Below are 16,877 nucleotides of genomic sequence, written 5' to 3' on the forward strand. Positions count from 1 at the left end.
GCTAGATATTACTTGCTCTTCCCAGGTAACATATGTGAATTCTAACAAGGGTTTCTGAACACATATTTGGGAAGAAGTGGGCATTCCAGATGCTAAAGTCAAGTTGGCTCATTTAGACAGACCTACCTTTGAGGATTTAGTGTTTATGCTCAGTGAACTTACAGTAGATTAAACAGATAAAATTGCTTATACTCCATTTCTTAACCTCCATTTCTTAACAACAATTTCATATGGTCCAAATTTATATTTAACCCCTTTACCTCTTCTCAATTTCATTACAAACTCTAGCTATTAATTTATCTCTTTATTTATTTAGAATTTCCCATCATATTTCTACCTTGTAAAAACCTAGCACCAGGCCTGGTAGATGACAGTCACTGCATGTTACAGTTCCCCTCTCAGGACCCCAGGCACTATCTATAAAACTGAGCCCCTCAAATCAACCTTACTGTCCCACTCACCTCTCCTGAAAATCCTGTTTTCTGTTGCATCCCCACAGTTCACCATCTTGTCCCATGGAGACTGAGTCCTAACTCACTGGCTTCCCCTATCCTTCCAGGACCCTGGGCTCAGCCCTTCCACATGGCCAGAGAGTTTCTGTGACATCAGATCCATAACACAATATATGTCCACTTTTATCCTGAGTAATAAAAATATTCATATTCTATTTCAAAAAGGAACAGAGTTGCCATTAACTTCTGCTCTTCCTCTGCAGATGTTGCTCCACCTGGAACAACTTTATATGGCCTAGCGCAAGCGTAATTGGTGTCCACTGGAGAATGGGGTGAGGTGTGGGGTGGCGGGGCGGGGGGGAAGTACTTGAAGAAATAATGACAAATTTTTTCCAAATTTGATTTTTTAAAAACTATACACCTAACCAAGAATTGCAAAGAAACTCAAGCATAAAAAAATGTACTATACCAAGGTACATCATAACCAAATTGGTTAAAACCAGTGATGAAGGGGGGAAAAGTCATAAAAGTAGATGGGGGCAGGGGTATGAGGGGGCATACATTATTTACAGAAGAAGAAAGAGTGATTGGAGGCATCTCATCAGAAATAAGCCAAGCCATAAGGCAGTGGAACAAGGTCTTTAAATTACTAAAAGAATAACTTTCAACCTAGAAATTTATGGGCTTCCCTGGCGGCTCAAACAGTAAATAATCTGCCTTAAATGTGGGAGACCGGGCTTTGATCCCTGGATCGAGAAGATCCCCTGGAAAAGGGAATGTCTACCACTCCAGTATTCTTGCCTTGAGAATTCCATGGATGCAGGAGCCAGGTAGGCTACAGTCCATGAGGTTGCAAAGAGTCAGACATGACTGAGCAACTAACATTTAGATCTTTATACTCAGTTTTTTAAAAATGAAGAATTAAGGAATTTTTAGGACATTTAAAGACTGAAATAATCCATCCCCAGCAAAGCTGAAGCACAAGGAATGCTCTAGGAAGTCCTGGAGAGGCAGGAGAAAGGTGATGTTAGAGGGCATCTGAGCGACACAAACGAGGGAAGAGCTCCTGCAATGGTAATCACGTGCATCAGTGTAAGTGCGCTTTTTATTATTAAAACCTCTTTTAATCAGTGGAATAGTGAATCTCTTAAAAACACATCGTGATGGCTGGTCAGGGCACTCAGCCGCTAGCAAGCGCAGTGACAGCACTCCCTAGAGGCGCCAGGGAGGCTGAAGGCGGCGCCCTCCGCTCTCGGCCCGCAGAGGGAGCCCGTGGACTTTGGAAAGGATGCCGGCACCCGGCCAGCCTGGGCCAGATAAGGAGGGCCCTCCAACAGCGGCAAGGTGGGATCCCTCAAGGGAAAACTAACAAACCTCGATGGATGCGTCCTTACCCAGGCTTCCCCATTCACTTGCTGTGACTTCATTTGGGCACCGACCTCTCATGGGTTCCCTCATTTGTAAAGTGAGGGGTGGGACTAGCAGATGTAAAGACTCTCCATCTCCCAGGCTCTTGTCATTCCTTGGTCCTGCTTAGGATGAGCCCTCTGCTTCTGCCCTGGCGGCGCCTCCAGCGGTGAAGAGAGGCACAGCCCTCCCCTCCAGGGAAGGGTTGCCAGAGAAGGCTTTAAGAAATCAGAATCTTGTATGACAAAACCCACTGAAATGTTGTGAAGTAATTAGCCTCCAACTAATAAAAAAGAAAAAAGGAAAAAAAAGACAGATTATCAGAGAAGATTAAAAAAATAATAATAAAAAATAAAATTAAAAAAAAAGAAAAGAAATCAGAATCTGAAAATCCAGCTCCGTATTCCCTGTGCCTGTCAGCCACCCCCACTTCCCACGTGCAACCATGGGGGCAAAGTACTTAACATAATTCTTCCATTTAATTCAACATTCCAACCCCCCAAAGCAAGGGAGATAGCAATAATTGTCCCAGTTTCACAGATGAAGAAGCTGAGACCCAAAGATGTTAAGAAACTTGCTTTTAAAACAGCTAATAAGAGGTGGGGCTGGCGTTTGAGCCAGAGGCCAGGCCTGAACACGGGCTCCCCCGCAGGTCACTGCGGGCTTTGCCCTAAGCCTCCTAGAAATGTTTCTGTCTGATTCTGCTCCTCAGACTCACTCTAACCTGGAAGGGCTCTTGTGGGCCTCTCTGTACTCCTTCACTGTGCCTAAGAAGAGGCGAGTCCAAAAGGGTTTTATGTTTATTTATTTTTATACTTTTAACTGAAATATAGTTGATGTAAAATATATTACAGGTGTACACTATAATGATTCACAGTTTTAAAGGTTATACTCCATTTATATTATTGTAAAATGTCATCTCTATATTCCCTATGTTGTACAATATATCCGTGTGATTTATTTTATACCTAATAGTTTGTACCCTCAACAGTTTTTAAATGTTTAGACCTTCTCACACCTGACCAGTTCCCTTCCTATGAAAGTTCACTTTAATAAGAATGTGACTCAAGGATAGTTCTATACCATATACTGGGACAGAGCCTCATAGTTTACACCTACGTGCCTATTTTCTTGGTTCTTCACACCAAAGGAGAATGTTCACAGTGAGAGGAACATCGTGAAAATGTTCATAGCTCTAGTGAAAGGGTTAGTCGCTCAGTCGTGTCTGACTCTTTGTGACCTCGTGGGCTGTAGCCCTTCCAGGCTCCTCTGTCCATGGAGTTCTCCAGGCAAGGATACTGGAGTGGGTTGCCTTTCCCTTCTCTAGGGGATCTTCCTGACCCAGGGGTCAAACTCAGGTCTCCTGCATTGCAGGCAGATTATTTACCATCTGAACCACCAGGGAAGCCCCAAATGTTCATAATAAAAATGAATTTTTAAAGTGCTTACTTTATAGATGTGGGTATTTCAGCACAGTTTAAGTAACTCAGTCAAGATCACATAACCAAGTATCAACTAAAATTATCTGTAAGCTTATTCCCCCAATTCCAATCCAATCTCGTGCCTTTCTGTGACACCTTTTTTCTTCTAAGTCACTGTTTACCTCCAAAGCCTGTGATGCATAATGGGTATATGAGTATGTGTGTGTGTGTGTTTACCATGTTTATGATCAGAAGAAAATGACAACAAAAAATGCTCAGATTGACATCGGCTGGATGGAGCAGTGGCAAAGGGCGCCATCAGCAAGAAGGACCTTTCCTTTCCTGCTGAGATCAACTCACAGAGCCTGGGGCTTCCCACGGGTCCTCCTCTGCTTGCCTCCTCCTCTGGTCCAAGCTGGGCCACTTCCCTGTGCCTGTGTGGCAGGGCGGGGTTTCTGTTCAACCTCTCCAGGCCGCACCCCAACCCTGAGCCTTCTCCCGGGAGCAGCAAGGGGCCCCTTGCATGCCTCTTCTTTAATGAAGGAAAGATACCATCACCTGTCAGCTGCAGGGACCTAATTAATACCTGCTTGGAGTTTCGGTTGCTGATTCAGGGCACAGCTCCCCAGCTGAAGCTCCTGTGGGGAAGTCTGTCAACCTCCTAGGGATGGGATGTGGGAATGAGGTCAGTGGAGGGGCAGGGGTCCCTCCTGTCTGAGCTCTTCTAGCATCTTAGGACTAGAACAGAAATGAGCCAGCCTCTAACTGAACAAACGCCCTGTTTAGAAATCCTCCCCTTCTGTGTCCTGCCCAGACCAAACAGAGAGACCCATCCGGCTCACCCAGCCCTCAGGGTCTCCAACCCAAACTCTTTCTCCAAACACCTCTCACAGTAGTGTAATTCCCTCGCCCCCAGTCTTGAAGGATTTCCAGAACTTGAACCCAGGACTGTCTAGCTCTGAGTCTGATATCCAAGCCTAGAATCTTTCCAGCTTGAACTCAGCACTTGGGGTCATGTCTCAGCTTTCACAATCCCACCTCCATTTTCATCTCCTCCCCAAATCCACACCCTTTGGAATGACATCAGAATTCATCTGAATTGTTTGAAGAAGAAATAAGCAAATAAATAAACAAGCTCATTACGGAGTGTGATTAGCACTAAGAAGAAAACAAATAGGATGGTGAGGCGAGACTGACAGCAGGGGGTGAGGCGGGGCCCCTGCAGCCACAGGAGACCTGGAAGGTTCGCCTCCTGGACCACCCCGGGCACATTCTGCCGCCCAGTGTGTACACCACGCCCAATCCCCAACCAGTTCCTCCACCTAGCTCCAGCACCCCTGCCTTTATCTGTAGCTCTCGAAACTCTTTGATTTGTTTTATTTAATATTTTGCTGTTGTAGGTCTTCCCTGGTAGCTCAGATGGTAAAGAATCTGCCTGCAATGCCACACACTGGTTCAAGCCCTGGGTTGGGAAGATCCCCTGGAGAAGGAAATGGCAGCCCACTCCAATATTCTTGCCTGGAGAATCCCATGGACGGAGGAACCTGGTGGGCTACAGTCCACGGGGTCACAAAGAGCTGGACACGACTGAACGACTAACTCTTGCACGGTTGTTAGTCTAACCAACTGTAATTGGAGGGCCAGGACTTTGTATTTTTTTTCACCCCTCTGCCCCCAGCACCCAGAACAGAGTTTGACACACAGCAAGTGCATCATAAATAGATGTTGAATAAATTGAAGTGGCCTCCATTTCTCCCCGGCAAGATGCGCATGAGCTAACAATCCAGAAGGAGCTGGCTCTCCAGACCCTCAACCGTTCTCAAAGACTTGGGCGGACATCTCTCTGAGCTTCCAGGACCAAGAGGAAAGGCCCGGCTCCTGGGCCATAGGCCACACTTCCCCCAGCTGGAGAGATGCCCAGAATCCAGGGCCCAAGCTTCTGGAAAAGAGCCTACTCTCCTTTGGCTTGTTTCTTCCCTTTCTCTCACGCCCCCACATTGAGTTCTCTTCGTTTAATCACCAAATACATTTCAAAACTGCCCACTTTGTCTCTGTCTCCTTTTCTACTACCTTAGTCCAAGCCACCTCTTCTCTGCCTGGACACTCTAGTGGCCTCCTGGCTGGTCTCTCTGCTCTTCCACGGAGCCTCCCAGTTCAAGCTTGTGCGGCATCCAGGGTGCTTATGTTAAAACATAAAACAAGACTGTCTTTTCTCTGCTTAAAATCCTTCAGTTTGTTAAGCTCTTCAGGTTTTTTAAGCTCCCTCAGGTTTTTCCTTGCTCTTAGATAAAATCCAAATTCACTCACCATTATGTCCTATCTCCTTACCCCTCACTTGCTACACTCAAGCCCCAGTGGCCTCTTCTGTCTTTTTCAAATATGGATCTGCTTTGACTTACAATGCAGTTACATCCCCCAAACTCACAATAAGTTGACAATATTGTAAGTCAAAAATGCCTTTAATACACCTAACCTACCAAGCATCATAGTTTAGCCTAGCCTACCGTACATGTGTTCTGAACACTTTGATTAGCCTGTTGTTGTTCAGTAACTAAGTCATGTCTGATTCCTTGCAACCTCATAGACTGCAGCATGCCAGGCTTCTCTGTCCTCCACTATCTCCCAGAGTTTGTTCAAACTCATGTCCACTGAATCAGTGATACTATCCACCCATCTCATCCTCTGCTGCCCCCTTCTCCTCCTGCCCTCAATCTTTCCCAGCATCAGGATCTTGTCAAATGAGTCAGCTCTTCCCATCATGTGGCCAAAGCATTGGAGCTTCAGCTTCAGTATCAATCCATCCAATAAATGTTTGGGGTTGATTTCCTTTAAGATTGACATTAGCCTTCAGTCAGGCAAAATCATCTAACACAAACCTACTTTATAATGAGGTGTTGAATGTCGAGTGAATATGGTACTGAAACTGAAGACAGAATGGTTGTAAGGGCACAGAACAGTTCTAAGCGTGTCAATCATTTACCCTAGTGATCCCGTGGCTGACTGGGAGCTGCCACTGCCCAGCATCAAGAAGGAGCAACACACCACACATTGCAAGCCTGGGAAAAGACCCAAAACCAAATTTTGAACTATATTTTCTGCTGAATGCCTGTCTCTTTTGCACTATCACAAAGTCAAAAAATCATGTTGAAACTTTGTAAGCCAGGAATCATCTGTACGTCAAGTTCTTCCCATTAGTTTTGAAGTTTCCCTCTTCCCAGGATGCTCTCTCATCCTGCTCAGATGTTACCTTCCTGGGGAGGCCTTGGGGACCTGGCTACCTGAGGGTGTGCCCCTTCAGATATAGCTGTTTTGTACCACACTGTTGCATTTATTTCCTTCCTAATCCTACATCCTCTATAATTACTTTTTTTAGTGTATGGTCTGCCTCTCCCCCAAGTGGAAGCTCCACCAGGGTAGGCATCATTGTCTCTTTCATTCATATCCTTGCTCTGTATGTCTCACATGTGGTTTGTGCTCAATGAATAATCTTTTGAAAGAATGGATACAGGGGGACCTCTACTTATTCACATCTTATCAATCTTGTATCCATTGACCCTGGTTGCAACTTTTCCATCCTGCTGGGCCTCTTACGAGCCTTTGCACCTTTGACATCCCCCTTGCATTCCACCTCATTTCTCACAAGGCCTTCATGTCCTTACCAGCCTTTGGGACTTGGCTTTTTCCTCTGATCAGTATGCTCCTCCAGTACAGTTGAAGCCTCGTCCATTCTTCAATGTGAGGTTCAAGCATGGATTTGAAGTGTGTGAAGATTCCTGATACCTCATCCCTTACTTTAGGCATCAATAGATTACATCACTAAGAGAACCTTCATCATGCTGCACTTTGTTGTGTTGTGGCTGTTGCTGTCTTATGCTTCTGTCGCCCAGGTGGGCAGGCTTCCCAGGTGGTGCTAGTGCTAAAAAACCTGCCTGCCAGTGCAGAGGCATAAGAGAATGAGGGCTCAATCCCTGGGTCAGGAAGATCCCCAAGAGGAGAGCATGCATGGCCACCCACTCCAGTATTCTTGCCTGGAAAATCTCACGGACAGAAGTGCCTGGCAGGCCACGGTCCATAGGGTCATACAGAGTCAGACACAACTCAAGTGATGTAGCACAAACACACACTCCCTGTTGGAGTGTGGCAACTTCTTGAAGACAAGGATCTGTCTTTCCATTATTATATTCCCAAGACTTACTAGAGCACTGGTAGGTGCTCAGTACATGTGAGTGGAACTGCTTGGGAAGCCCTTTATTCCATGACATTTTAGCTCTTGGACTGTCTTTGTCCCTTCCGCCGACTCCTAAATATGAAATTTCCCAAGTTTCTCCTCTCAAACCTGATTTTCTGCACTCTTTTCCATAGAAGGTCAGAGTTTAAAGCAGCTCCTCAATTCCCAGCACATAGGAAGTCCTGTCATGTTGGATCTTCTCCTTAGTCTTGAGGCCCACCTGTCACTGACCTCTCCAGCCATCTGCTTGGCCAGGAAGCCTCAGTGGACAGACCTTATTTTTTAAAGGATCTTTGAAGAACCATCCTGACGCTCAACACATACATCCTGTGCAGCAGAAATGGGGCAGTTTTATGCCAGGAAGACATGACCTCAGGAAAGACTCAAGATTCTTGGGGCTGTTGCTCTTTGGGATGAAACTAGGAAGGATAGGGCCAAGGAAAATTCAGTCCAAGGGGTCACTCTGCCACCTCAGCTCATGAAGTTGGGTTTTAGATAGTGATTCCAATGAGGTCAGCAGTTTTGTAAATGCATAACGAGGTCACACAGATACAAGACAACAGCAAACCCTCTGAATACAATGTCCTTAGGACCACTGTCTATGGCATCATTTTTAGGGCTATATAATAAGTCTGCTGCATAGGCAATCTCAGAAAAAAGTCAAGCAAGGTACAGTTCCAGGGTAACTATTATTAGGGTCCAAAACTCCCACCCACAGCACATCACAGCTCTGGCATGTTCACCCTGAGCCTGAATGGGTGTTACACTAAGTCTGAGTTCAAAGGTTTGGCAATACTCCCATCTCTACCCCTCACCCAAATGAACATCAAGAGCCATCAGCAGGGTAAGGTAAAAAGTATAGCCTTGGTAGTGAAACAGATCTGGGTTGGAATCATGATGCTCCCACTCGAAAACTTCATTCAGCAAATGTTTATTGAAGTCATTCTATGCACCAGACGTCGGAGCAGACCTTGGGGGGAAAAGAAGAAAACAGAACAGACAGAGACACTGGACAGATTAGTTAAACTTGCAGGCCTCTGCTATCTCATCTCAAAGGAGACAATGGCTACCCCTTAGTGGTTGAAAGGCGTTTTTGAGACAATGTGTGTAATTGTGGAGCTATTTACGTCATTGTCATTGTAATTAATGAAACAATATGGCAGCAGTTTGTGTGGAGAGTCATACAATTATTTAAACCCCTGAACCCTAAGGAACAATGATGCTAAGGAAAAGCCCAGGGACAAAGATACACGTGAAGGAGAGAGATGGGAAAAAGAGAAAGCATCTCCTCTGTGTCTACGTTTTGCAAGGTTCTGGGTTGAAACACCTTACATTTGTTAATTCATGAAAATTAAGCAGAGGAAAAAAATATAAGCAACCTAAATATTCAGTAGTAGTATAATGAATGGAATATTTTACAGTTATTTAGAGTAATTATACAGACTATGTGGCAACACAGAAAAATGCTCATGACATCATGTGAGGTGGAGAAAGGAGGTTACAGAGTGTGGGCATGTGGATGACACTTGCAGCTATGTACAATTCCTACGCAAAAATGCAGCCGCACAAAACAACAAGCCTGCTCTAGAATGATGGCTTGATGAAGCTAATTCTTCTGCTCTCCATTTCCCAAGCTGCTTGCAGTCTTGTTTCACTGATTGTTATGTTACTTTAATGGGTGTGTTTTCTTAAGGTGCCCTGTTTGCTGGTTATGTCACTCTGTCCTATTTGGCCTCCCCATCAATTCTGAGAGGGGAGGATAAACCATTTTCAAGCTTGAAAGTCTCAGAAAGTAGCAAATCTTTGAAGAGGCATCAGCTGCCCTCAATTCATTGCTGTTTCTGGGAAAAACAAATGGAAGATATGTTGTTGTTGTTCAGTCGCCAAGTCGTCTCCAACTTTTTGCGACCTCATGGACTCCAGCATGCCAGGACTCCCTGACCCTCACCATCTCCCAGTGTTTACCCAAGTTCATGTCCATTGAATTGGTGACACCATCCAACCATCGCAGCTACCCCTTTTATATTTAGCTTGTCAACTGCTCATAGCAAACCTTCAATACCCAAGGTACTGTTATAGCAGCACCTGCCAGAAACAATATCAACAACTGGAGGGCTCCGTGTCTCTGGGAAGGCCATCAGTGCAGGCTGAATTCCCGTCTATCCATCCACTTCCTCTACCATCTCCTGGTCTATCCATTTTAGGATTCACTATCTGTCCATCCATATTACCACCCCTCTGCCATTTACCCATCTACTCTTCCTTGGAAGGATATCATCATGAAACTCCCTTACAGGACTTATAAAAATGTCCTTATTCTTCAGCTGAAAAATCAGGTATTAAAGGGCTAGGTCCACGTTCCCGAATGGGGTCAGTGCTGCAACAGGGCAGGACCCAGTGCTTCTCATCTTCCCTTGGTCCCTGGTGGGCTGATTGACAGCTGGTTCTGCAACTGAGCAGGTTCCCAAGGCCCATCCTGGGAACAAAGGGTTCCAGTAATCAGGTCACATTTGTCACTGGGGTCCTCCCTGTCCCAGTTGGCCAGCTGGAACAGGATCTTCAAGGCATTCCGAGCATTTGCCGGCTCAATCTGTCACATTCTTGCCCTGCGGGTAGAGTGGGAGAGGCAGTGCAGTATGCACTTGCCAAGCTGCCAACTGAAAACCTGTTTTAATCAATTAAACAATGGATTCTCATTACATAAGCCTAGATTGTGACCTTCTCAATCAAGCACTAGTTGGGGTTGATGAGGACAATGTGCCCTGGACCTTGTCACCCTGCATCAGACTCCTTAGAGTCCTACCTTCACCCCTAATGAGGCTAGAGGGGGAAACTGAGCCAGGGTCCGCTGAGTGACTGGGATGTGTTCACAGAACAAACTAAAGAATTAAACACGTGTGCAGTATGTGTCCGATATGAGGTCCATTGCCAGGTGCTAGGCATGCAAGGATGATCCTAGCACAGTACTTGCCTGTAAGCACGCAGTCTAGGGGAGAAAACAGACCCTAAGACAGCAGTGCAGATGGTAAAGAATCTGTCTGCAATGTGGGAGACCCACGTTCAATCCCTGGAGAAGGGAATGGCTACCCACTCCAGTATTCTTGCCTGGAGAATTCCATGGACAAAGGAGCCTCGAGAGCTACAGCTCATGGGATCACAAAGAGTCTGACATGACTGAGCAACTAACACACACACACACACACACATACACACACGACAGTGACAACAAGTGTGTACAGGGCCATCACAGGGTGGAGTGAGGGTGCCGCTGGGAACAGCCACATGTGTCTAGATAATCCCCGAGGTTTAGAGAAGGGGGCATTAGAACTGGGCCTGGACAGCACAAGAAGACATGGTTGTTTCCTGACAAATCAGCCCATGGAAAAGCAAGGGAGAGGGCCTCACACAGGGGCTCTGAGACTCTTCAGCTCAGATTTGAAAATGTAAGTCACAGAAGCTCCTCCTGGTGTTCCTGGAACAGACTTAAGGCTCTTATACCACCAGGTTACTAGTAGCTTCTCTACTCTCTACCAATGATCCCTAGTCCACTCATATACTCTACTCACCCTTCAAGTTCTAACTCTCAGGTCACCTCCTCTGAGAAGCCTTCCTAGAGTGACTCAGCCCCAGAGCCATCCCCCTCTGCTCCCTCAGTGGGGGACCACATTTATCACTCCAGTGAGTTTTCAGATCCTGCTTCCTTATCTGCCTAGTAGCCCACACAGTGCCTGGCACACAGTAGGTCCTCAACATCTGATTGTCAAGAAGCTAACCCCTCCCAGAATGGACTTACACGCAGGTGATCCAGAAGCACCACCCAGACCCACATCCTGCAAGGCTAAGCTTGTTGTCATGGCAGGAAGCCATCGGTTAACTTGGGAAAAACAAGTCTGCATGGAATCCAGCCAATTCCCCTACTAGCATGCCACAGGCCAGCAGCCATCTCCAACATACACCAGAGTTTCTAATATTTATACGAAACTTGGTGAGCACTGGGCACCAGTCAGCAATCAGCTACCCCCGAGTGTTGACTGAGCCCTCACGGCATACAAGGCATCACAGCACCAGGACCAGTCAGTGGCTGGGAAGAGAAGTGGGAAGAGCTTACCAGTCATCAAAGAGATTAAGGTCATTTCTCTTTAATTCATTGAAAAGACCATCTGATGTATATTATATATTTCCTGACCTTCCCATAATGGGCCCGTCTTACTTATACAGCTAGATTTTGATTAAAAAGAAGATTTTGAAACAATCTGAGTGGGAATGGTCACAATTTCAGGAACACAGTTGCTGATTAATATTAATTGATAGATTGCCAATAGGCTTCAATTTGCTATCCACCTATTTAGTCACTAGCTGTGAATGGGTAAACAGGGAGGTACTGAGTGTGTGTGGAAAGAAGTGAAGCTGGTGGGGGCAATGGGAGGGTGGAGGGAGCAGGACTACAGAAGCCTCGGGGGGCATTGTCAGGGCAGTGATATCATGAGCAAGACAGACCCATTGTTGCCAGGCTTCTTCCCAAATTGCCTTCTCCTATCTCAGCTCACCTCCTTTCCAACTAGAAGCCTAAGGCCTGAGCCCCTAGAGCAGTTCTGTCCCTTTAGTTATGCTGCCCTTCATGGGAACCAATGACTCTGCCTTCTTGCTTAGAAAAAAAAATAGGGTGTGTGTGTGTGTGTGTGTGTGTTTCTTGTTTTTTTCTTCGAAGGGAACTTCATTTGGCAAACCAGGAGGAAAACAAAGCAAGAGTAATTAGAAGTCGTAGACGTGAACAGCTATACCAGGCACAGGCTCCTTATCTGCAGCATTGAACCTGCAGAGTGGACAACCCAGGACTCTGTCTTCCAACTCTCACCAGTGATTTGCGGCCTGCTTTCCCAGGAGCTGCCCCCATGCCTTACTGACATGGTCCAGGCTGGTGAGAAGAAAACATTTTTTTTTAGAAGAAAATATTTTGCTATTTCTCACCTGGGGGCTCTGAACTGAGGACAGTTCTGCCCACCTAGGGCAAATAGCATCCCCTGGGGCCCCTTTGTCTCCCTCCCTAGCTGATACCTGTCAGCAGGTGAGCTGGCTGAGTTTTTCTCTTCTGTAATCTTATCAAGAGAGGCCCCAGCTCAGATACCCGCTGTTGCCTGTTCTCAGGGCCCCATCTACTCGCCGGTGCATTTCTCTAAGCTTGGGTCTTCTGTCCCCCTTGCCAATAGCAGCCCAAATGCTCCTTGGGCCTGTCGTTGACCGTCCTGTCAATCACCCCTTAGTCCCGCCTCTCCAAGCCCCAGAGCCTCCTGCCGCCCCTTCCCTGGCTCCTGCGCAGACTCTCTGGAGCTTGTCTCACTGCAGACATCAGTCCCAGCTGCCATTTGCACAGATCTGGTCCGTGATGAGGCTCCTCACTTCCTGGCCTCACTCCACCTTCAGGGCAACCAGGCACAGGTCCGTATGGTTCCATTCTGCCCAGATGCTCTGCGTGTCTTGCTTCCATCTGCCTGGACTGTTCCCATTGCCCCTGAAATGGAACTCAGCGCCCTTCATTGCCCACCCCAACTCTCAAAGTCTGAAAACCCCTTCTCAAATTCCAGCTCTGCCATTTAACAGACAGCTGACGTGGACAAAGCTTTTGAAACTTCCAGGGATAAGCCACATCTGTAAAATAGGTAAAGTGATCATAACTAGCAAAGAATCCAATGAGAGGCACCATAGGAAAAAGTGTCTTGTTAACCTCTAAAAGTGCGCTGTTAGTTTTCTTAGCCTCCGGCTGCAGGCTGACTTCATTGTTTGTCTTCGCCTGAAGTGCATTTTCCGTCTGGTCTGGAGTGGTTGGGGCCCCTCAGGAACCTGGCTTCTTTGCAGATTTTCTGGTTTTCCCTCTTTCTTGCCTGTCCGCCACTCAGGTTGGGTGCCCTGTAGAGGCCTTTCTGCTGTACGCCCAGCTGCTAAGAAAGCTGCTGTACCTGCCAAGCAGGCCAGTCTGCTTCAGCATCCTGGAAAGGCTGCAGTCAAAGCATCAGAGAGCAGCAGCAGCAGCAGTGAAGAATCCAGTGATGATGAGGAGGAAGAAGACAAAAAGAAAAAGCCTGTTGAGAAGGGAGTTAAGCCGCAGGCCAAGACAGTCAAAGCTCCTCCTAAGAAGGCCGAGAGCTCTGATTCCGATTCTGACTCAAGCTCAGAGGATGAGGCACCAAAGAACCAGAAGCCAAAGACAACACCTGTGGCAGTGAAAACTCAGGCTAAAGCCCCAGCCAAACCAGGTACATCAGCTCGGCCAGCACCTAAAGTCGCCAACGGCAAAGCACCTAGCAGCAGCAGCAGCAGCAGTGATGATGACTCAGAGGAGGAAAAGGCAATAGCCATCTCTAAGAAGACCATACCTAAAAAGCAAGTTGTGGCTAAGGCCCCAGTGAAAGCAGCTGCCGCACCTGCCCAAAAGAGTTCCAGCAGTGAGGACTCCTCCAGTGATGAGGAGGAAGAGGAGCAGAAGAAAAAGCCCATGAAGAAAAAACCAGGTCCCTATAGCTCAGTCCCCCCGCCTTCTGTTCCCCCACCCAAGAAGTCCCTGGGAACTCAATCCCCCAAGAAAGCTGCAGAAAAGCATCAGACTGTGGAGAGCAGTGAGGAGAGCAGCGACGAGTCTGATTCAAGTTCTGAGGAAGAAAAGAAACCTCCAGCTAAGGCAGTCATCACCAAGGCAGCTACTAAAGCAGCTCCAGCAAAGAAGGCAGCAGAGAGCTCTTCAGACAGCTCAGACTCCGACAGTTCTGAGGATGAAGCTCCTGCCAAGCCAGCCGGTACCCCCAAGAATCCCTCAAGTAAACCAGCCGCCACTCCCAAGCAGCCTGCAGCTAAGTCAGCCGCCACTCCCAAGCAGGCCGCGGGCAGTGGCCAGAAGCCTCTAACCAGAAAGGCTGACAGCAGCTCCAGAGAGGAGGAGAGCAGTTCTAGTGACGAGGAAGAGACGAAGAAGACTGTAGCCACCCCTAAGTCCAAGGCGACAGTCAAAGCAGCCATCTTTACCTGCCAAGCAGGCCTCTCAGGGTGCTGGGGACAGCAGCTCGGATTCAGACAGCTCCAGCAGCGAGGAGGAGGAAGAAGAGAAGACACCTAAACCCCCAACTAAAAAGCCACGGAAGGAGGTGGAAGCCGTAGCCCCTTCCAAACCAGCCTCCGTGAAGAAAGCAAAGGCCAAAAGCAGCAGCAGTTCTTCCTCTGATGACTCCAGTGAGGAGGAGAAGGAGGAGAAACCCAAGGGCAAGGGCACTCCAAGACCACAGGCCACCAAGACCAGTGGCACCTCCGCACTGACTGCCCAGAATGGAAAAGCAGACCGGGGCAGCAACGAGCAGGAGGAGGACAAGAAAAAGGCAGCAGTGGCGGTTGCTAAGCCAGGTTCAGAAAAGAAGAAGAAGAAGAAGAATGAGGCTGCTAAGGAGGCAGAGACTCCTCCAGCAAAGAAGATAAAGCCTCAGACCCCCAACACATTTCCTAAAAGGAAGAAGGGAGAACGAAGAGCATCCTCCCCATTCCGAAGGATCAGGGAAGAGGAGATCGAGGTGGATGCTAGAGTGGCAGACAATTCCTTTGACGCCAAGCGGGGTGCAGCCGGAGACTGGGGGGAGCGAGCCAATCAGGTTCTGAAGTTCACCAAAGGCAAATCCTTCCGGCACGAGAAAACCAAGAAGAAGCGGGGCAGCTACCGGGGAGGCTCCATCTCTGTTCAAGTCAACTCTGTTAAGTTTGACAGCGAGTGACCGTGGGCCGTCTATGGCACAGCAAGGGTGATGATCTGAGCCCACTCACCGTCACAGTAGACCTGGGAATCCTAGGCTTTATCAGGGGAGGGTCTTGGTGAAGAGAGCAGTTTAGAATAGGTCTGAAGACTCTGCACTGTAACACCCTCTAAGGTCCTTTTTTGTGTTCGTGGTTTTGTACAGATTTGTTTTTTGAGTGTTGGGTAGCAAGGACAAAGAGTGTTCATTTTTAAGAAAAATTTTAGTTGTCGTTCCCTCCATGTTCTGTGAAAGTCTTCATACTGAAAAACTTGTATATTTTCTATTAAATCATTTCTTATTGATTTTTGTTGTGGTTTTCAGAGGTGGGTTCCCACAGATTAATCTTAGCTATCCCAAGACTTGGTAAAGGTCACTAAGAATTTTTATAATTGGAGAATTCTGCCTATGTGAGTGCTTGTGTCCACTTTTCATCCTTCCTACCCCTCAGAGCCCTGATGAGGGGCAGTTAGCATTCACCATTGTTAATGTATATATCTTTTAAGCATGAATTATGTACCTCATTCATGGGGTATAGGACTGAAATCTTCAGCCAGCATGGATTTAACCTACTTTGGAGGAAAAAGTCATTGTTTTGTTTCAGACAAAATTCTAATGTGTGAATACCCTAGGATCTGGATATTTTGTTTTTTTGTATTTTTATTATCACATAATGTTTGCAATATATGTTTGTTAATTTAAAAGCATAAAAAAAAAGAAAAAAAGAAAAAAAAAAAGAATCCACCTACAATCCAGGAGACCCAGGTTCAATTCCTGGATTGGAAGGATCCCCTGGAGATGGAAATGGCAATCCACTCCAGTATTCTTGCTTGGGAAATTCCATGGACAGAGGAGCCTGGTGAGCTACATTCCATGGGGTTGCAAGAGTCAGACACAACAGAAAGACTAAAGCACCACCACCACTAAGGAAAGCCAGGGGACATATGTATACCTATGGTTGATTCATGTTGATGTATGGCAGAAACCAACACAATATATAAAGCAATTATCCTTCAATTAAAAATAAGTAATTTTTTTTTAAAAAAGTGCACTTGGTGTTGCCTGGGGACTTGGATATCTTTAGCCTGTCCCTGTGATCTTTATTTCACTGAAGTGAGCCTGACATTACCTCAGTGAGTTCAAAAAGCAATCAGAAAAAAAGCAATCAGTAATTAAGTGTTCTATGTGAAAAATAACAGCAAATTTCTTGTCTAGATGTTTGAGAGAATGTTAAGAATGAAAGTCAGGGGATCTCTAGTCCACTTTTGTACTTTGTTGTATTAAACAGTGTGTTAGGAGTCTGGAGAATTGCATCTATAATTTTCATTTATGAAAACTCCTGTGGGAATTCGATAAAGAACAGAAATGGTATGGACCTAACAGAAGCAGAAGATACTAAGAAGAGGTGGCACGAATACACAGAAGAACTGTATAAAAAAGATCTTCATGACCCAGATAATCACGATGGTGTGATCACTCACCTAGAGCCAGATATCCTGGAATGTGAAGTCAAGTGGGCCTTAGGAAGCATCACTACGAACAAAGCTAGTGGAGGTGATGGAATTCCAGTTGAGCTATTTCAAATCCTGAAAGATGATGCTGT

At 46.5% G+C, this 16,877-nt stretch overlaps 1 protein-coding gene across 1 annotated transcript; it reads left to right on the forward strand.

Annotated features, from left to right (window-relative positions):
* The first annotated feature begins 1,615 nt into the window (after window positions 1–1,615).
* LOC122428504 (nucleolar and coiled-body phosphoprotein 1-like) lies at window positions 1,616–15,579 on the forward strand. Its single transcript, XM_043448582.1, is given in 3 exon segments — window positions 1,616–1,796; window positions 13,403–14,510; window positions 14,512–15,579. Coding segments are annotated over 3 exon segments (2,034 nt in total). The 3' UTR covers window positions 15,257–15,579.
* The last annotated feature ends 1,298 nt before the right edge of the window (window positions 15,580–16,877 follow it).

This window comes from Cervus canadensis, chromosome 2 (assembly GCF_019320065.1).
Source record: "Cervus canadensis isolate Bull #8, Minnesota chromosome 2, ASM1932006v1, whole genome shotgun sequence".
NCBI lineage: Eukaryota > Metazoa > Chordata > Mammalia > Artiodactyla > Cervidae > Cervus > Cervus canadensis.